The following is a 21,733-nucleotide window of genomic DNA, read 5'->3' on the forward strand; positions in this document are numbered from 1 at the left end:
CCTCGCTGCTTCGGGTCGGTCACCGCTGGCCGACGGTGCCGATCCTCGCTCCCTCGTACCCGTGGCGATCTCGCCACCCTCCGCTTTCGCCCTTCGTGGCCTCTCTCGTTCCTGGTCCCCCGTCACTCCCTCTCCTCTTCCGGTTCCCCTCCCTCTATAGCTTAACCCCTCTCCCCCCACGTGACCTAACTCCTCCCCTCATGACGTCACCTCCGGAGGGCCGTTTACGCCCGCATTACATCTGTATTCTATTATTTAATTTATTTTCTTTCTACGTGACTTTACCGAAAGAACCAAAGAGTAATTCCTGCAGTCACAAATGCTTCAAATCAAGTTTGAGCAGATATGTACATTACACTTTTTCTCACCGTACGTAGCCAACCAAGACAATCGAAGATAAGAGAACCTTCCAAAAGTGGACCTTTTGGACTTAAGGAGAGCGAGTGGGCTTGAGGAAGATATTTCACAAGAAGGGATGATAGATGAGACGGATGATGGAGTGGCAGCCAAAGGTGTGAATATGTCCTGGAGGACAACCTTGGCAGAGATGGAGCTAATGTACAGGATAAAATGCATTAGAAAAATTCCAGTTGTCTTCTAATTAAATATCCTAGACACTTTAATGAGTACAAATAAGTGTGTTCACGTTCGCAAGGTTTATATATATATATAAGTAAAGCTTAAATTGTGTAAACACAATAACATAAACACGTCCCTTGGAGCAGAAATAGCATGCGCCTGGCAAGCTAGGTTCAAGATAAGGGCAATGCCTCCTTATCCATCATGCCCATTAGTGGCTTCCTCAAAACTCGGAGATTGGCTGGCTCACTTAAGCCAAAGTCTTGAGATGCAACGATCAACAGAGAAGTTTACAAATGTGTAGTGAGTTCAACCGAGTCGCAGTCGTACTCTTTGGAGGCAGCAAATGTATTGATACCAACACAAAGGGGTAACTGCCTCTTTACCAGATAACAACCTGTGGTGGTGGACCACCGGGCTAACTACACCTTCGGGCGTGTCCTCTCCTTTGGCTGTCAATCTATTAAACTAAACTTCTTATATTACCAGGTAGGGCCCACTGAGCTATATAGCTCTTTTTCAGAAGCGACCTGGCCACAAATGATAGCTCAACGAAACGGCTTATCGTATGGAAATTTATAGTAGCCAAATACTCTAAACGCACTTTCTAAATGAGGGAAAAACCGGAGGACCCTGAGAAAAATCCACGCGACCACGGGGAGAGCATGCAAAACTCGAAATATCCAGGCGTAGGGTCGGGGTCGAACCCACGACCTCCTGTATACCAGGCGAGGGAGTTAACATCTCGTGATGCGTCCTGGCCAAGCGAACTTTTCTTTACAATCGGGATGACATGCGATTTGCATTCGTTCCATGATCTACGTGCTCCTCTGCTGTCAGTGTGATACTGAGCATGCATATTATCCTCTTGTGAGATTTCCCTGGACACTCCACATGCGCCCACTACCCTCCAAATGCATATTACTCATTAACAGACACTGGCCAAACATTTCCCCACAGGACCCTCCATACTTGTTTCCTTCTTGAAGATGATTCCAAGCACACATTTCACGTGATGGCCAAACTCCTCTTACCCAAGACAAGTTTATTCAAGGGTACACTTTTACAAGTCCAAAACTCAGATATAACATTAACAAGCGATTTTGTCCCTGTTGACATAGTTTCCAAATTGATTGAAAGTAGGCAATTTAAAATGGGAGGAACAGAGGTAAACCCATTTTTTTTATTAAATTTACACCTGCACAGAAAACAGTAATTTTTAAAAATATTTTTTATCTGAATCCTGTTATAAAACGATGTACGTCTAAATACTAGACTTAAGGCCGTTCAAAAGATTACTACAAATGCACATGGCTATATTAAGGCTGGAATTATTATTCAGCTTACCTACATAGTTTATTGCAATGAACCATTCCAAATTTGTATGATATATTTTTTCAATACGGATTATGTAAAACAAAATACAGTAACGATTCAAAAAAGCTTTCCGTCTTATACAAACGTCACATCTGAAGTCATCCCTCCCAGTGCGGTTTGGGCGACTCGTTTAGATTTCACAGCAATGGGCTGTAGTAGAATGCATGTTGCAAGGAGGCATGGAGGCCCTCGAATGAAGGTGAGATGTCTGTTGTAGACTTGGGTACTGACATTTGCAATCGGGTCATTCGTAATGACTTGCAAACATAATGTAACCATGTCAGCTAACAATGCAGCTGTATCTATGGGACATTTTTGCGCGCATTAAAAAATTATGAAAAACAAGAAGAGGTTTTACCCTTTCTGGCGATGAAAGAGGTGTTAAGATGTTCAAACACCAAGTAGATACCTTTCGCAAGGCATCAAGTCTGCACTAACCACACGTGCTTGTGACAAAACATGCAAACAAACATGCTCTGAAAATAGATGCATTGTCCTTGATGCCTTGTAAAATCTATCTATTTGGTCTTTGAACATCTTAACACCTGTTGCATTGCCAGAAAAGGTAAAATCTATTGTTTTTCATCAACGCTGCTGTTTGTAATTACAATCGATCCCAGCTCTGGTATATTACTTTACATACCAAATACACTGCACGGAATGCTGCATGGATACACAAAAAATACACAACAACGGACTTACAGAAGTTCAGAATGTATTGATACGTGGAACATTAAAACATATATATTTGCGATTTTGCCCTTGGTATCAAAACATTTCCCCTTATGTGGCTAAGATGTTAACAAATCAAATCACCCTCTCGAAAGCTCTTAAGTTCACATATATCACGATGCAGGGCTACTATGCATTTAGTCCAGCCCATCACGAGTTGTAAGCAGTAGCATGCTACAATGAGAACGTCTCCATCTCTCCGTCATGCCTACTATCGTGTTGCAAGCTTGACTGCTCTCGTAAAACACCAACCCCACAAGTCGTGGAAAGCCAGTGTACTACTGCATTGCTGAAAATACAAATAAACAATGGTGTTGGTAGGTGGTGCTTAAAGACATCAGCATTGGGCGACATTTGACTCAAGCGTGCGTGCGTTTCAATGCCATGCAGCAGTAACGCGGCTGTCGCCACGTATACCTGCCGAGAAACAGGCTAGCCACAACGTTGAGCAGGGTGCTAGGCAAATCCTAATCACGGTACACCCAAGTGTCAGCTAATCACCGAGGGCTACCGTCTACTGCATTGACAGGTTTAGGCAAGTCACTTTTACTCGTACTGTGTCAACACATTTGGCCAATAATCTACAACTGCACAAGGAAATGTATTTAAGTAAGATTCATACAAGGCCATGCAAAGTAGTAGCAACACAAAGCATGATGATGTCCCCGACTGGTGGAACGTTCTTTCCTGCCGAGGGGCCCCTGGGAGTGTAATGTCATTCAATTGCTGGCACACCTGCACTCGCCTATCATCACGCAGGATCAATACAATTGCAGCAGGACGAGCCCTCGCTGCCATGCGTCCCACTTGTGCATCGTATGCACACTTCGGCAATGCTCCGATGCCGTCAACTTCAGCCCGAGTACCCTCACAGCACAGCGCACAGGAGTGCGCATCGTGGCAATGCTTTACAATAACAAAAAACACCGGTCCTAATTTTGCTCGAGAAATGTACGTTGCTACTGCACGGGGGTTCTTTTTCATGGTTGGGCCGCAAATCTCTCCTCCCAACGTGCTGCCTGCCGGGTTGTACCGCGGCGTCGTGTGGCACCATGCCCGACATTTCGCTCCACGAGCCGGGAGCTTTTGCAGTTGACGAAGCTTCCGCAGATTCTGAATTCCCCTTACCTGAAGCGACACCTCTAAATCATGAGACCTTGGCACAAACGTGATAACGAAGGCACTGCCTGGGGAACGTCGATCAGGAGCCGCGTGTGTATGGTTCGGCCAAGGCACGAAAGGGCACTTGCGGGACGGTGCCTTTCCATTGCAGCTCGTCGACAGGTCGAGCTCGACCTGGTCCAAGTTCGCACCGCATCGTCCTTTGCAAAACCCAAAACGTCAAACATCGAGCTGTTGCATGCAACAGGGAACGCCGAAATATATTTCTCCCACAATTTTAAGAATCCAAATAACAAAAGTCGCCCGGTGTGGCACAGGCTACGCTGACAACGCCTCTCCACTCCAGTCATTACCGGGGCCTTTTATCGAGAAATAGAGCATACACCAGCATTGTTATAGCAAGGACATTTTCTTTCTGCTCGCTCTAAAGGATCTCTCGCACACTCCGTGACATTTAAATATTCACGTACAGCATCTATATGTGTGCGAGGCAGTGTTAATGGTGACGGCGGTGGTGAGGTGCTTTCGTCCGTGGGCACCAGCGCAATGTTTCCAGTTTGTCTTTTAGATGCACGAATGCCAATTCAGCGTTCTACATTTTATTTGAAACTCCGTTACAAAATCAAACGGGACACAAATACACGTAAAACAAACCATTTCACGACCTGTGTGTAAAGGAATGACGCGTGTCGCCAACGTCTGCATTGCCTACTTGAGGATACACAGTTGTAAGGGCTGAAAGAATGGGCATTGGCAGTGGGCAACATGCACGTGCGGTGTTTTGTCTACGGCATGGGTGAGCGCTGTAATCGGTGCGGGTGCCAGGCAGTGGGCAACATGCACGTGCGGTGTTTTGTCTACGGCATGGGCGAGGGCATCCTAATCCGTGTTGGTGCCACTGCTGCGTTGTGCAGCGTGCGGATTGTTGACTTGGGTCGGTGGGTCGGTCGGCCGCCACGCGGGGGTCATCAGGATGAGCGTGGCTCGTCGGTGCCGTGCGATTGCGTGGCCGCGCTCGCCGGGCTCGGCTTGAAGACGTTCCCTCGGTAAAACTGCAGCTCCTTGATGCTCTCGTTGATGTCCTCCACGGCCCTGGAAGCAACAACACCATGGTCGTCATCATAATCGTCGTCTTCAACACCAAGCTCCATCAGAGGTGTTTTGGTGAGATCGCGTAACTGAGTCGTTAAACCCGCCACCACACGACAGAGCTGTCGCCTGACGAGGCTGGTTGTAATTACCGGCGAAACGTCGTACTGGAATGGTAAATGTTGTGGGTTTACTCTCCAACACACCGGTGTGCTGAACGAGTAACGAATTGGGATGTTTTGTTTACGTGAAAACCCTTACTAATTGGCTGTGTCGGGTGGTGGTGGGTTTCACGACACATTCATATTTACGCGATCTAACCCATAAAAAGCCTCCATTATGGATATTGGTCACAAAAGCCTACGTGTTAAACACCAACTTCATTACTTGGCGACGGTGGTAGATCTGGGGTGAGGAGTGATGGAGCCAAGCCCTGCCATCCCCCTCCCCTTCTGGAAAACATCTTGATCTACTTCATCGTATGGATGGTATTTAAGCCAAAACAATGGGATAACCAGTCAAGATGCATGTGAAGAAAAGAAGCGGGATGTAGACTTCCCAAGGAAAATGAACACAATCAGAACAAGACTCGAGAATATACTCCATGTACACAAAATCACTGTAATCCAATGTATCCGTAAGCGTAAAAACAAGTAGACTAACAAACACAGACAAATCCAGATATACGGTGGCTGATCTCAGTGAATTGGGTCATCATAGAAGGTGGCTTTCCACGTGGGTGGACAGTAGAGCGGTAGGAAACAAGTGTGAGAGTGCCAATTCTAGCCAATTCCGCAAGGATGGAAATTTGCTCCGTCTGCCTCTGCGACACCATCATCACGACAAATCACAGAGACGTCAACCGCCGGTGAGAGGGAGGGAGCTGACATCAAAGCGCGCTGTTGACACAGTGTTGACTGGTCCTGCCAATAGGTTCACGAACCGTGCGCGACAGCGACAGTTTCAGCCGCATGCAGCCACAGCGCGGGGCGAGCGCGCTGGAACACACCCCGGCTGCGTGTTAGCTCTTGCTCTACACCGACGATTCAACGGCAGTTAATGTCAAATGCTGCCGTGGTGGTGCATTGGGACGGGCTAGCACGCTGGGCTTGCCAAATCCATTGGTCACCGTGAGTTTCGATCTCCCACCATTTACACCAAGCAGGATAAATGGGTTGCACTGCAGTCAATGGGCAAGTCATTTGTAGTAAGATAAGGTGTGGATCCTCAGACCGGTTATTGCTGATCACTAAAATGTTGAGCTTATAGAGGTGGGCATGTGGATAGTTCGGAGACGGTAGTATTCAGCTTCATGTTGAACCCTCTGGATAATGCGCGTTGGGGTTTAAGGGGTTCTGTGTCTATGCCCTGGGCTCAAATAGCAAATGAAGGTAGCCTCTGGATGTTTCGAATTAAATCAATGTCTTGGCGCCTCGACGTGTACTGCATGAGATGTGCGGTATAAATAATAAATGATGGTGGTAAAGATGATGAGAAGACAGGGACATTATAATTCCAAGTCAAGACGCAACGCGCACGGCCCCATTATGAGGCACCGTGTGGTTTTCTTGAGGTTCAGCATTAAGAATACCTTCTACGCAGGCAACCAAGAGACACAGTACTAACTAGTAAAACTTAGCTATGTTAAATAATAATACAAACTAATATTCTATGTTTAAAATAACAAGATATATCTTTCAATTTAAAATGAATGTAAACATCTCATATTGTAATTATGAGAAAATAAATCTATGCCGGAAACCGCTGACGATTCACTGTATTAAATATACCATGCACGAGTGCACGTGTTGATGTCTCGACGAGTAACATTGTGGACTTGGACCATTACCGGTGTGTTGCCTTTTTCTTGGGCGTCTTTTCATACTCTTCAGGATACCAGCGCCTGCAACGGGCAACACATCGGCAGCATTTAATGAACCCAGCCAGCCTTTAATCACCCGATAACAGATAACCATTTGGGTACAGCTAGCAAAGAAAGCATAAAACTGTCACTGCAAAAACATACATTTTCCAATTTCACCCGTTGATTGTGTCCCATGCAGTGCAATTCGCGTGATTATAATATATATAAATTCTAATTCTGTGGGTCATTACCTATTTAATATCGGGGAGGTATAAAACGATGGACGCGATGACTGTACTCGCTCCAAGTGATGGTTCACGTTGCCACCCGTACGATACATTAACGCACTAAAAGGCATTTCCCACAGGGTAACGCGGCGATGGGGATAATTGCGCAGGAATTCTCGAGCCCTCATTATTGTGCAAAACGAAAATGCCGAGCCGCCGAGCTCTTCACGACCATTTTCTCAGCGCGCTCCTTGCACCCACTCGCCATGCCCCCTTTTTGTGAGGACAATGATGCGCGTGTGATGAATTGCTTGGAGCTGTCAGCGCTGATCACTTCAGCAGTGACAGCGACCACATGAAGCTGTAAAATGGACTGCGAATGCTGCCCTGGACAACCCAGTGAAAGCACTCAGCCGACGTGACATTTCGGCATTTGGTCGCCCGCTCGCTCCTTGCCCGCCCGCCCGCCCGCCCGCCTACCCGTCCGCCCGCCCGCATAAGAGTTTCCATGTGGGAAGGGAGCCGCTGTGGCGAGCCTCCTATCGTGGGACACACCATTGCAATCACTTGATCTGCTGTATCGCAAAAACATCGGGATAAGCGGTGTCTACAATCTCCGTTGACAGGGCAGGTACAGGTGGATGAGACGCAAAGGGGCCTTGTGCTGCCTTTCACACACGCCGTCAGAAGCAGTGTGACAGAAAATGGAATAATTTACTTTGTAAGGAAACTCAATTTCCACTTTCAAAGCTATGTTGGTTGACATATAATCCAGGTCGCTGGGTCGACTGATCTCCCGACAAGGCACTGAAAACTAATGGCAAGTTTCTAAATTCGCACCCAACAATCAAATGGGCACAGCACAGTTGATCGTGAGGTTCCACGTGGCAGGGCAAAATACCCTCTCCAGGTCCCTCGGGTGGAAGTAATTTAGCCAGCAGCTGGGTGGGCTTGCTATTGCAGGGCTGCACCTTTACCTTTTATATGACGAGCCTTTCAGGGACCTTTATGTATGTAGGTTACACTTCTTTTGCGCTGTACATAGCCAACCGTGCTAATCAGCAGGTGCGGGGGAAGGACAACAAACACAAAAAGCAATTCTAAAGAAATGAGTTTTCACTCACATGCATAGCTCCTTAATCGTGCTGACATCGATGATCCTGTAGTGGAGATGCCTCATAAACTGTGGCATGAACTTGTCCAGAAACTTCTTGTCTGCATGCACCGAATTCCCTGTAGGCACACAAAACAGCAGCAGGGCACAGCTTTTACTTCTAGACGGAACATTGCATTCTAATGTGACTCCTACAAGAGGTACGACTACAATGGAAAGCTGAGCCAAGGGGAACTCATTACCAGGACACACCGAGATCTGCCAAATAAACCCAGTGGGCTTTGCCTGGTAGGTTGGGGATGGTTTAGTTTGTATTTGTATCTTGGGGTGATTTGTTTACCTTTCTTGCACTTTGGCCTCCTATCGTGTTTGTTGTTGTAATGTCCTGACCCACCCCTACTGGACATCTGTGAAAAAAGAGCTTTATAGCTCATCGGATTCCACCACAATAAATAAATATTCAGATTTCAATGAGACTGCAACTGGATACACACAAGACTTGTGTCGTGGTCGTGACCGAATGTATTATTTTACCACAGAGTATACATGAGGCAATGGTCAGGACATTTTTTTTTCCAAGACATCAACCACCATGACCAGGTTGAGCCTGGACTGAGTCCCTGTTCAGCAAATTCTGCACCGCAAGAGTCCACGGCATCTGTGACACCGTCTCCAAGGTGGTGCGTGGCTGCACGGGCCTCCTCAGGGCTCCACACAGCACAGCAGGGTGGTGAAAAAACACAGTGGTGGGCCACAAAACTAGTGGTAGGCACCGCGGTGATTAGATGTTAACTCCAGGTCGTGGGTTCGATCCCGACCTGTATATTTTGAGTTTGCATGTTCTCCCCGTGGCCGTGTGGATTTTTATTCGGGTCCTCTGGTTTTTCCCTCCACATTTAGAAACAATATGCGTTCGAGTATTTGGTTGTTGAAAATTTCCACGAGATAAGCCACTTTGTTGAGCTATCATGTGTGGCCAAGTATCTTCCTAAAATTAGCTATACAGCTCAGTGGGCCTTACCTGGTAAATAAAAAGTTTGGTTTTAAGTTTGTTTTTTGTTTATCCTTCACCACTGCCTCGTCTGCTTTACGCAGTTGCGCATTCAAGCGGAGACCGACAACGCAAAACGAGACCAGACTTCGCCTCGCTCCCTCAGTCCCTCCCCCACGCAGCGCCACCCCGTGCCCCCCCACGCAGCGCCACCCCGTGCCCCCCCACGCAGCGCCACCCCGTGCCCCCCCACGCAGCGCCACCCCGTGCCCCCCCACGCAGCGCCACCCCGTGCCCCCCCACGCAGCGCCACCCCGTGCCCCCCCACGCAGCGCCACCCCGTGCCCCCCCACGCAGCGCCACCCCGTGCCCTCCCACGCAGCGCCACCCCGTGCCCCCCCACGCAGCGCCACCCCCGTGCCCCCCCACGCAGCGCCACCCCGTGCCCCCCCACGCAGCGCCACCCCGTGCCCCCCCACGCAGCGCCACCCCGTGCCCCCCCACGCAGCGCCACCCCGTGCCCCCCCACGCAGCGCCACCCCGTGCCCCCCCACGCTGACCTCTCAACCCTGGAGAACCACTTGACTCAGCCTCCTCTCGACCATCTCCCACGGACCCTTGTTGGTGTCCGGCCTCCAGACTATTCATGGGAAAAATAAAATATATATCTACTTCTTCCCTACACTGCAACAACAACCGCCATTCGCCACTAAATGGCGGTGACGTCGCCAGGGCGCTTGTGCCAGGCGATATGCATTTTAAGGCCACGTGAAAGTGTCGAACGCGCGCTGGCACGGACCCTTGTTGGCGTCTTGCCTCCGGACTGTTCATGGGCAAAATAAAATAGAAACGTACTCCTTCCTTTTGCTGCACAAGCGTATTATTCACTCACGCCAACGTTCAATGTGAGCGTAATGCGGTGACATGACGTTCAGTCTAACTTTAGCTTATTCAGCCCTTCCTTGACAACGTGCTCACGAATTGATGTCGGCCGGTCTTGGCATTCTCCTCTGCAACACCGTGCCAGCTTCCTTCATACAGATCAATCACATTTTCTGCCCAGTAACAAGTCCTCTAGTATCAACAAATAAACATGCCCTTGACAATTTTACGTAAAACGTTACACACGTTTTGTCTTATATGACCCCCACTTTAACGTTGATCCCTCCACTATAAAGTGATACCTTTGTTTTTATGGGTCAATGAGCAAGTATAAATGTGAAAAAAACTCCAAACCAGCTCTTCCTTGAAAAAAAGCGCCCAAGTATCTTGAGGAGCTCTCAATCGTTTCTTAATAAGGAAAGAGAGAATGGTGTCTCCTGGAGCGAGACGGGGCTGTTGTGTGGGAGAGTTTTATGGGCGGTGTCTGCGACTGCTCAAAAAACTGCCCAGTACGTATTTGCACTTGTCACAGGCACCAGAGAAGGCAAAATGGGAGATAAAAATAGAGAGACATATTGAGAGCTTCAATGATAGTGCGGGAGGAAGTGCCCGTGGAAAAAAAAGTCGTTCTGGGCACTGGATCGGTTAAGAGCCATTAAAACGGAAACAATCAGTGCAACAAACGCCGTTCAAAACGGCAAACGGGATGAAGTACACACAAGTCAAAATGTTCCTCATCAGATGTCAGAGGTAGTACTGGGTTAAGCCGAGAAAGTGCTTGGGCAGGCCTTTATCCAGCAGTGGATTGATCGTGGCTGACGATAATCGTGACATCTGTGTGCAAACGTGCATTACCGAGGCAGGGTGTGCTTCTTCTGTCGAGGCATGCACCGTGCAGAATGCAGAACACACAATTCAGCCGGGCAGCATTCGGTCTGTGCAAAGATAGAGATCCCCCATAGAGCCTACACAGGCTGTTGGGGCAAGTGCTATTGGCAAGCACTTATAAAGGCCAGATCACCACTCGAGGGGGTGATGTGGCCAACACCACCACACCCGGGCCCTTTCTGCTTCCCCAGCGCTGATGTTTACACACAGCACCAGATACCAAAACATATAAACGCTCATCTATCCAACTTTAATAGCGCAGTTTGTATCTGGCTTACATGGAATTTTGGGCATTCACGACTATGCTCAAAAACCTTGAAACAATAAAGATAAGACTCATTATGACCGAGTGGACCTAGGCAAGACCCAAGACTGGTTCAGATAATCACACTAATGTTAAATCTAGATTGAAACCTCATTCCTGAAGAACTGCATTTTGTGTTTGGTTTGTTGTCCTTTCCCCTGCACCACCGATAAGCACGGTTGGCTACGTACGGTGTGAAAGAAGTTTAACATACGTACAACATACATACGTAACCACCATGCTACGGCTCCACACAGCCACCTCGACGCACGCGTGCAGGGGCGGCAGGCAACGCAAGCGAGATCGGTGAGCACGCTGCAATGGCACGCAGCTTCGCTAGCCCACCGTGCCTCTCCCTCCCGTGTGTCGCCGGGGACCGCCGCCTCTCCGCCTTCGTGTAATTTAAAGTGCACCATTGATCACGTGCACGCTTTGTCTCGTCAGAACAACGACAATTTGTCCGCCGTTACAGCGGGGTCCCAAAATTGTTTCCGCTGCACTGCACAGCATCGCTCAAGGCTATTAATCTGGAATTCTTAAATCAACAGGGTCAGGGTATAATTTAAAATCCGGCCTGTGATGTTATCATTTACAATTTTTTTCAATGACAAATATACTTGATTCTAGGGGACAACTGTAGCATATACAAGATGTCGAGAACAGGTTGGTTCAGCCACTATTATCAACGTTCATCAAAATGAACATTTTTAAACTCATGTCGTTGTTATTTTAAATTTAGGATATGTTTATAGGTTCATAGTGCATTATATCATATATACCACTGTCATCAAGATATACGATGCATTATAATATGATTGTGTTAGAGGAAATTCTCTCTGAATTCTCATTCATCCTCATCATCAGCCATGGTCAATCCACTGCTGGATGAAGGCCTTCCCCAAGCCACTGCCCCCTCTCACGATCCTCTAATGGAATACTCCACCCAGCACCGGCACACAACGTGATTGCATTCTCTCACGAGCATCCTCCTAATTTATGCAAGGCTGCTCATTTTTATTTTATAAATAAAATGAGACTGTAAAGGGCATCTGGAGAGAGTGCATATCAAAATCCTCCAACGGACTGGCCATAAATACACTTTTATATCTTTCAAGGGCACAACTGCATTAATTGCCAAGAGATGCACGCACACATACAAGCACGGACGTAGCCTGCATGTGTGCGTGCAGGTGGTAGCCTCGTGAATAACTGCGAGCACTGGGTTACAGCACTAAGCTACTATTCCAGCAACCCATGCACAATTCCTGGATATGCACAATGCACATTGTGCATATCCAGGGATTGGCAATTGGTGCATAAGAATAATAGTGAATAATCCTTTGTATTTATCCAGCAAAGCCTCAATGAGTATCACGGCATTTTCAGGAGGGTTCTGCAATTGAATGTTTGACAGAATTCCTGTTTCATGTGGCGGGTAATCCAGGCACTCGGGGATACCAACTTCAAAGTGTGCCGAGATGGATTCCAGAATTAATTAGCTGAACTCCATCTCCTGCCAAACTCGCACGTCGTGGAGTTAGCAAGTTTCACATATCTCTGTGACCCACCAACTCTGTCTTCAAACTTCTAAATATCATGTAGGCCACCAAATATGGACCTAAGCTAATTCTCCCGAGGTCAGTTAAGCATTAAATGAGTACGAGGTGCATTGTGGTAACTTGGGGATTGAGTAACTATTCCAAAAAGACCGAACAGGTGTGCGCAATCAGCACTGCCCCAATGGTCTAAAACTCTAAACGTGGGACCTTTGTCTTTGCGATAGATTAAAAAATGCTGAGTGACGTAAAAAAAGACAAAACGTGAAATGCAGTGTTCCATCCTGATAAATGACAAGTCACTCTGATTCCTCCACCAAATTCGAAGTGTCAGTTCGCCAGGCAGACCCTGCAGGCCACAACAGTTCACTTTCGGCTTCTTCCCTCGCACCACTCCACTTTAGATTTCCCTCCCCATCATCTCTCTTACAAAGTGTTTACAGCCGTGCTCGATTTAAGAAATGTGCTAACTCTGGAGGGGGAATTCGAGGCCAGATGGTCCCCTTTCATACATCTCAAATAAGTTAGCAGGATGGAGGGTCGGGAGGCAGGGACCGAGGATAAGGGGTAAAACCCCTGCAGATGAGACGGGAGCCGGGCTCGGAGGGGTCGAAGGTAAACACTCTCATCCACGTCGTCTCTCAAGTTTTTCTTTTCCTTATTTCAGGCGTGTTTCGTTATGGCCCTCCCTCCCTTACTTAAAAAAACTGCCCCTTACCCCTTTCGGTGGGGACCAGTCTGGTTTGGGGCAGCGTGTTCGTTCCCCATCGATCCCCTGCTTTATATAACCGGTTTGGTTTATGTTGGCAGTGTGTACGTGCGTCACAACGTGATGTAACGGGCCCGCACACTGCCTCGATTAAAAAAATAGAAATGTATTAACTCTTACATAGTACACTTTAAATAGCGCTATCCGTTGCAGGTTACTGGTCATGGGGCCCTGTGCTCAGCAACCGTGATTATTTTTGCTTAAAGCCACTGTTGTAAAAACTTAAAAGTTGGATTCACAACTTGAAAGTACAAGAAAGCAACAGGACCCTGGCCCTGACCCAACAATTTTGGAGAGCCGGTAAATGTTTTTGTTTATTTTTTAGTTGGGTGGAGGGCATTTAGCGTGGCAGGGGGGGAGGGAGCATGCATTGACCTCAGTTTCACCTCGTGAACGGCAATGATTGAAGCACACAAACAACATTTTTATCAGAGACCTCTCACCGTCTTATGCTCCCAGGTTGTGGGTGCATATTGGGCTCAATCTTGACAAATGCTCCTTTGCCATTCATCAAGGAAGAGCAATGCGAGAAGTCAACATTGTGTAATAATTGTGCCGCTCCGTTCTCATTTTGATGGGACCACATGTGTCTCTGCGCACGCAGTATACACATGGGCATATTACTAGAACTTAGCACGTACCTACGGCAGGACGCACAAACGTTCACCGCAGCATCTGTATTTAGAGGCAGTGCTTTTTGCCGAATGTCCTTTTGGACCTCGAATTAGCACGGTTGGCTAGATTCAACAAGTGAATTGATCAAATTCGGACAAAAAGTCCCCAGGCATACAATGGCCTATTCTTACTGAATTACGTCACGGGAACTCTAATGTTCACCATGAAGCAGCAGGTGCGTGGTATTTTATGGTTCGTACACCCGCCAGTAACAACCAGGGTGGCCTGTCGGATTCATACCGCGGACCTCTGCAATGAGTTTACACTCGTGCGAGCGCCCCTAGCAACATGCACACAATTTGATGGCCTGGGGGAAGACGGAAAATCTCTCTTTTTATCTGACAGTATTCCACTGTGACTAAATGGGAACATACAATACAACACCGGTCTGTACTTAAGAATCTAACTGTAGCCGTATCTCAAGGCATATTAGAAGGCAAAATGGCCTTAAGTGTATGACTAGTGTGCACATGAGCGACAGCTGAAGGGCAACACGACTTAAAACGAGAAGCAGGGAAGATATTTACACGCATAAAACACGACACTTGTACTGCAGCTTGACAGCAGCAAACTTCAAGTAACGAGATTAATATTAAACAGCTCAATCTCGTGCTCCAGAAATTACAAGGCATTTAACGTCAACACTATTAATCAAGCATGTGATCAACATAGAGAATCGGAATCAGTATTTAGACTGACGGAGAAATCTGATGAGTTATGAATCTCTTTTTCACAGATGTCCACGTGGGGCGGGGTCAGCAAGTTACAAAAATAGACAATTTAAAAAACGATACAAGTGCAAAATAGAGAAAAGAAAGTCACTCAAATAAATAAAGATAAATAAAGTACACAAGTACAAATTGGCCGTGCGATGAAATCTAGACGTGCTATGAAGGTACTGTGTATAGTTGCTGGAGTTAGTTTCCATAGTAATAATGGTGATTTATTTTGATAGAGCGTCCGAAACATCGCATCTCATCGTAAATGTTTGAAAGGGCACCCCCAGGGGCGGCAGCAGCAGCAGCAGCAGTCCCTGTCTGGACGCGAGGTGACTTAGCACCTGGCCTGCAAGCGGCAGTAGCCTTCCAGTCGGGGGAAAACGATGGCTGTGTAATCCCCAGGTGAATAATTTGCAGGTGATTTTTTTTTAAGTTGACCGTGATGCCAGAACGCAATTGCCTACTCGTGTTTATGACGTTCGAGGGTTATTTGACGTCTGTGATGCAGACGGGGAGTGTTTGGTGGTCAATACACCCTTGGTGATCACCAGGGTGGGCTGTTGGATTCAAAACCGCAAACCTCTGCAACAAGCGGCACACGGACCTACGAGCGCTGGGCCATATCACCGCAGATCTTGCATTGTTTGTATGAATTTTTGTTGAACTTCTTTCGCACAGTACGTAGCCAACCGCGCTAATCGGGGGTGCGGGGAAAGGACAACAAACTAAACACAAAACTCAGTTCTAAAGTTCAAAAAAACCGAGTTTTCAATCGAGATTTAAAAGAGCCATAGCTCCAGTAGCTTCCTAATATCGTAAGGAAGAGTGCGTTCCAGACGGCCGCAGAAGCGCATGTGAAAGCACGCGATGCAGTAACAACCTATCATCATTAAGGTTCACTGCAACACTGTGGAGCTATTATTTCACATCCTTCCTCTCTGGGATTTTTGGCGACAACATCGCCTGTCTGGCGACGCTCCGCTCATTGTCGAGCCGAACGTCTTTGAAGCGAAGAGGAAGGCGGCATCAGCTGAACGCTGAGCTCGTCAAAACACACGGCGGCAAGGGGCGCTCGGACGAGCAGAAACTCGTTGCAGAGGTTCTTGGTTCAAATTCCGACAAGCCGCCCTGGTTATTACTGCGGATTCATGAACCGTAAATACTACGCGCCCGCTGCTGCTGCACAGTGGAAGTTAGCGATCCCGTTACGGAATTCAACAAGAGTAAGCCATTTTGTGCCAGGGGTCTTGGTCCGAATTTTCTAAATTCATACTACTCAATTGGGATTATACATAGGAACATTGGCCACTACTGTAAAACTATTGGACTATGTCTGCAAAACAAAGCCCATTTGTGACAGCCTTGCGCTATAATGGCGCAAATACAAAATGTCCTAAAATAGTATTTATTGACACAATATGTGACAAGGTTAGGGAATATATACTTTTCAATGCAGAGTGATAGCAGTACGAAATCTTATTGTTTTAAATACACAAATGTCGAGCATCGCATCACATGCATCGCGCACGGAACACGAGACGTGTGTCATGCCCTGGAAACATGGACAGCTCTGCATTGCAGATAAACGTGACAGGCCCCTAAACCATCATCACAGCAATTTCTTCTCACCTGAAAAAAAAATATCTTACCTGCGACACCACCAACATCAGCTGGGACAAGTTTTACCGGCACACCGGAGGACGTGAAACACAGCTCACAACATCCGGGGGCCAGGTTCGTTAGTCTGTGCTCGTGAGAAGCCCTCCCACAGGGCAGGGCTATGCAGACAGCTGCTCTCCGACTGCGTCTTCGGATTGTCCCGCGTGTCGGAAGGCACTATACGTCACAAGTTTCGCTCCGCGTGCTTGAGAGCCGCTGCGGCAACCGAAATCGTCTCACGTGCTGCGAGTCTTCGTCGGGAAATGAATCGGCTCATTTGATGAAGAATCGGCTCATTTGATAAAGAAGCTTCCTGGCAAACGGAGCGAATCGTCGGGCATCGTGCTGCACTTGGTATTCGCGGCACGGTAAAGAGAGAGAACGCATCGGGGTAGAGAACCGTACGGCACGACAACGGCCAGGCGGCAGCGGCAACCCCCCGACGCTCACCTGCCAGAGGGCACACTCCGGGGGGCGTGTGCTGCCGAACGAACGACAGCACCTCGTACTCGGCCATCTGGAGCGAAACCACGCTCTCTCGGACCGCCTTGGTCAGTCCAGACTGGTGGGCAAGAATGAGAGACAAAGGGACACGGATCACCGTTAGAGAATAAGCGCAACAACAACAACTAAAGAGTCTACTTGGTGGCCTAATATCCAGTTTCAGGAATCCGGGTATGTAGGTCATGGGGGGCAGACATAGCAGTGAAACAGAAGGATTTCTTCACAAATCTGGCTGTCGCCTGATGATGCTGGTTGTAATTATTGGTAAACGTCGTACTCAAATTGTAAATGTTGTGGATTTACTCTCCAACACACCGGTGTGCTATACTATCAACTAATTGGCATGTTCTGTTTACGTGACAAGCCTTATTAAGTGCCTGTGTAAGGTGGAGGCGGGTTTAACGACACATTTATATTTACGCCATTTAACCCAAATAAGACTCGAGTATGGATTGCAGGGAGACCTCGTGGCATCAGAAAAAAAGCATTTTACATTTTTATTTCCCTGTGGCATGCAGTGGGTCGGCGATGCCAACGGTTAGCATGGGTTCATGCATTAATTCACGGTGTACTTATTTAGATGCTTTTGATGGGGAGTACATTTAAATGCCGAGCTGCCAATTTGCGTTGACTCCTTTGATTTATTGATGAAAATAATTCTCGCTTTACACTTGCCGATGCCATTTGGCCAACCTAATAGGCGTGTGCGAGACCCTGAAATAGTGTTAGTTAAAGCGGGGAAAGTCTCCTCGCTGTGTGATTACAATTTTTAACTCAATATGATGTATAGTAATGACCTAAAATTAGTCTGCCCGTTGTCTGAGAGTAGGTTTCAAGCCACTGACCATGAATAATTAGTTTCATATTTCTCAATAAGAAAGACATTAAATCCAAGTGTATTAGTTAACACTGAACTTCTACTGGCAAAACCGCTCGCAGCGTATTGCTTCATATTTACCCACATATTGCAAATCATCATTTGTTCACGTCTGCTCATTTGTGGGGAAATATTTGCGTTGAAATAAATTGCGAAATTATCTCAGGTGTGGGTGCTCGGTGGATTATTACACCGTAGCGTCGTGAGACAGCGGCATCTTGGAGAGGCCTTCACCCATCAGTGGATTGAGCATGACCGATGATAACAGGAAGGGAGCCATATACACATGTCCGCTGCTTGCACACATTTCTTCACTCGGTAGGTCAAATCTCATCAGCACTGCCGTGCAGCAGATATTAGAATTTGCATATGTTGGTGGGAATTGTTTCAAACGATCCGTGGCTGTACTTGACAGGGGCAGACCTACAGTCAGGGAAAAAAGTATTTGATCCCCTGCTGATTTTGTACGTTTGCCCACTGACAAAGTGGCTGTGTAAGGTGGAGGCGGGTTTAACGACAGCTCGTTACCTGTATAAAAGACACCTGGGTGCCAGAAATCTTTCTGATTGAGGGGGGATAAAATACTTATTTCCCTCATTAAAATGCAAATCAATTCATAACATTTTTGACATGCGTTTTTCTGTTTTTTGTTGTTGTTATTCTGTCTCTCACTGTTCAAATAAACCTACCATTAAAATTATAGACTGATCATTTCTTTGTCAGTGGGCAAACGTACAAAATCAGCAGGGGATCAAATACTTTTTTCCCTCACTGTACGCACAGCTGCTTGCAGCGACAGACGGCGTCATCACGACACACACTGCCGATGCTGCCTCGACTCGGCAGCATGTGCACTCTCGCCCCCATATTTCCACGAGGGAGGTGAAGTGAGCGCCACCATCACCGAGTGCAGGGCTTTCTCTCACTCTCCGCCGTGGTGCCCACACTCCGTTACAAGCAATTTGACGAGCAGGGGGGCTGTTACGCAATAACGCATATTGGACCGAAGATATTTTATTTCTATTCTTTGGGTCTTTCGGTAAAGTCACGTAGATAGGTTCGAATTAATAAAAAATAAAATTAATAAAAACTACGACGTTTCGATCACAACACAAGCGACCGTCATCAAGAGGATCACGAGGATGACGATCGCTTGTGTTGTGATCGAAACGTCGTAGTTTATTTTATTTATTATTATGTTGAACCTATCTACGTGACTTTACCGAAAGACCCAAAGAATATGAATTCCTGCAGTCACAAAAGCTTTAAGTCAAGATTTAATTTCGTTTGATTTCTCCCATGACATCAGCTGGGCAGGCTCCCATAATGATTTAATCATTGGAACATGGGCACAGCGATGATAAACGTACAACGTCCATGCCAAGTGTTTCTGGGATACAGATGTCACCGGGCGCCTCCTGCACTCCACGACACTGCGCAGTGGGAGGTCTTAAGGCTCAGTGGGAGGTCTCAAGGCTCGCGTCATTTCCCCTGTGGATAAAGCGATGCAACGCACAGTAGCCGCATCCAGTTGCACGCTCACGCCACTGCTGGCAGCGGGGCCCCCAGTAGAGGAAGCTCGAGAGAGAACATCTCGAGAGCATTTGGCCTACTCTTCCACACCAGCCAGATATCTTGGAAGAGGTGGCCGACTACCTACAGTGTAACAATTTAAAAAGCTGGGTGGATAAGGCAAGAGCACTAACCATTACACCATGTAAGCATCCTATACGGCCTGTAGCTGTCCCTAAAATCCTTTATGGAGTAAAGAAACGGAGTCACGTGATAATTATCTCCAGGGTGGCACTCGGTCCCACGAGCGGGCGCCGTGAGACTCCACCACCACCACCAACGGGGCAAAAATAACCTGGGCAATGCGTGTGTAAAATCACTCGTGTATCCAACACAGCTGAACAAAGAGGCTGTGTGGAAATTTACAGTCGTAGTAAACAGGCCAAATTAGAAGACGGAGCGGTGACGCAATTCTTACCGAACTGTGCCATGAACCTGCTAACCCCAGCGTGATTCCAGGTCATGGTGAGTGATAATGAAAGGTCCAGGTTTTCCTCCTTCGCCAACCGGCACTGACCGGCACTGGTAAAGTGTGATTAAACAAACCACATGACCAATATGCTGTGGGTGGTCTTCCTTGTATTTAGTCCAAACACACCGGATGGAACGGTGTAATTTGGCATAAGTGTCCGTAAAGGATCACGTAATAATGTCAATGACAGTGACAAATGGAGGATAATGTAACAAGGAATAATCCAATCCATTGACTCGCTAAAACTTATATTGTTTTCACGATCCAACTTTCGAATGATTATATTTTGTCTTGTTTATAACATCTACATATTTTTTTACCAGTCTGATTTATTCTCTCAGCACAGATGGCTACGAACGGTGTGAAAGAAGTTCAACATACATACATCTGTGCTGCTACACTCATTCCATTATCCTGCACACGAGTCGATTAATTTACCTAAGATTTGATTTTAACCAATAAATGGTTACAAATTTGGTGATAAGATATAAACCTCAATACAATCGGCAATAACACCGTGACATTAAAAATATAAAGTAACCCAGATGGCGCAACTCGGGATTAGCGAACCATACATACATGCATGTTTGTATGTATGTCTGCCCTATGTCATGATCATAGTAACGGGTTCAATAAAAACGACATAAAATAAAGTAAATAACAGGCAACGTTTTTTGGCAATCGCCCTTCTTCACAGCATATTAGGAAGCCACTGGAGCAAAGCACTTTTAAATCTCGATTGAAATCAATTTTTTTTTTAAAACTGCTTTTGTATTTAGTTTGTTGTTTCCCACCCCCACCTCCAATTAGCACGGCTGGGTTGCGCAATAAGTTCAGCGTACGAACATACAGAGGCAAGAGAGAGAGATAACTCTCCCTCTGAGGCTCTACCCACGTCAGTAACTTCTGCATGCTGCACACGTAAGAATGTGATTGCAAACCGTGGCAAGCACCTGCCATGATAACCAGGTCAGGCAGAGAGAGCTGTGTGACTGGCTTGATAATCAAGTAATGCCTTGAATAGCTGTATTCAATAAGGTCACTCACCGCAGCAGTGGCAGGACACACCAGCCTGCATTTTAAAGCGACATCAGCGGCAGTATGTCGTGTTAACAGTGCCCACGGGGTGGTGACGTGGAAACGACCACCGCACGCTGTGCAAATGCCCACATTTTAACATGCGGCGCGTGAACAGAGGGCGGCTTGCAATGTGGCTGCTGTCGGCACGCACTGCATGATGTGCAATCAGTCAATCAGGTCCCGCAGTGAGAGCATTCAGGTCTCGTGCCCTTGGGCCTGAGGCTCACAGTGTTCATTCACCTGAATACAGGCGACACGTTATGACAACAATTATTATAGAATTTGTAACGCGCACAGTTTTCCATTCACTCTCGCAGACAGAATGATTCAGAAGTGTGTGATACCACAAAAGAGCTGCAAGGCGGCCAAAACCCGTAGCAACAATTTGCCAACCTCTGTAGTCCTATAGTTTCACGTTCAGCCAAATCAATTAACGCCATTAACGAGTGTTAAATTGCAACGCAGGGTAAGAGGAATTCATGGGGTGTCGGTGCAGCCCGGCATATGCTTCATCACACCACTGACCAAGGGTGCTCAAGAAAGTATCTTGGCCTACTCTTCCACAGTCGCTAAATGCCTTGGAAGAGGTGGGTGCACCCACACTTTGCCCCACCACACGAGATCAACTAATATGTGGTGTACCCCGTTTAGACTTCTGGGTGGACAGAGGCAGTGGGGGTG

The 21,733-nt window shown here is 47.1% G+C and overlaps 1 protein-coding gene across 1 annotated transcript in view; it reads right to left on the bottom strand.

The window, feature by feature from the left end:
* Positions 1–1,590: 1,590 nt before the first annotated feature.
* The window catches only part of REXO2 (RNA exonuclease 2), a 35,926-nt gene continuing 15,783 nt past the window's right edge, over positions 1,591–21,733 (bottom strand). Inside the window, exons 4-7 of the mRNA XM_061550854.1 lie at positions 16,998–17,109; positions 8,115–8,223; positions 6,749–6,802; positions 1,591–4,902 (exon numbers count right to left, since the gene is read on the bottom strand). Of these exons, the coding sequence (XP_061406838.1) occupies positions 4,779–4,902; positions 6,749–6,802; positions 8,115–8,223; positions 16,998–17,109 (399 nt within the window). The 3' untranslated portion in view covers positions 1,591–4,778. The remainder of the gene's footprint in view (positions 4,903–6,748; positions 6,803–8,114; positions 8,224–16,997; positions 17,110–21,733) is intronic.

The sequence above is a fragment of the Lethenteron reissneri genome, chromosome 13, assembly GCF_015708825.2.
Source record: "Lethenteron reissneri isolate LAM-NWPU_2019-01 chromosome 13, ASM1570882v1, whole genome shotgun sequence".
Classification (NCBI taxonomy): Eukaryota; Metazoa; Chordata; class Hyperoartia; order Petromyzontiformes; family Petromyzontidae; genus Lethenteron; species Lethenteron reissneri.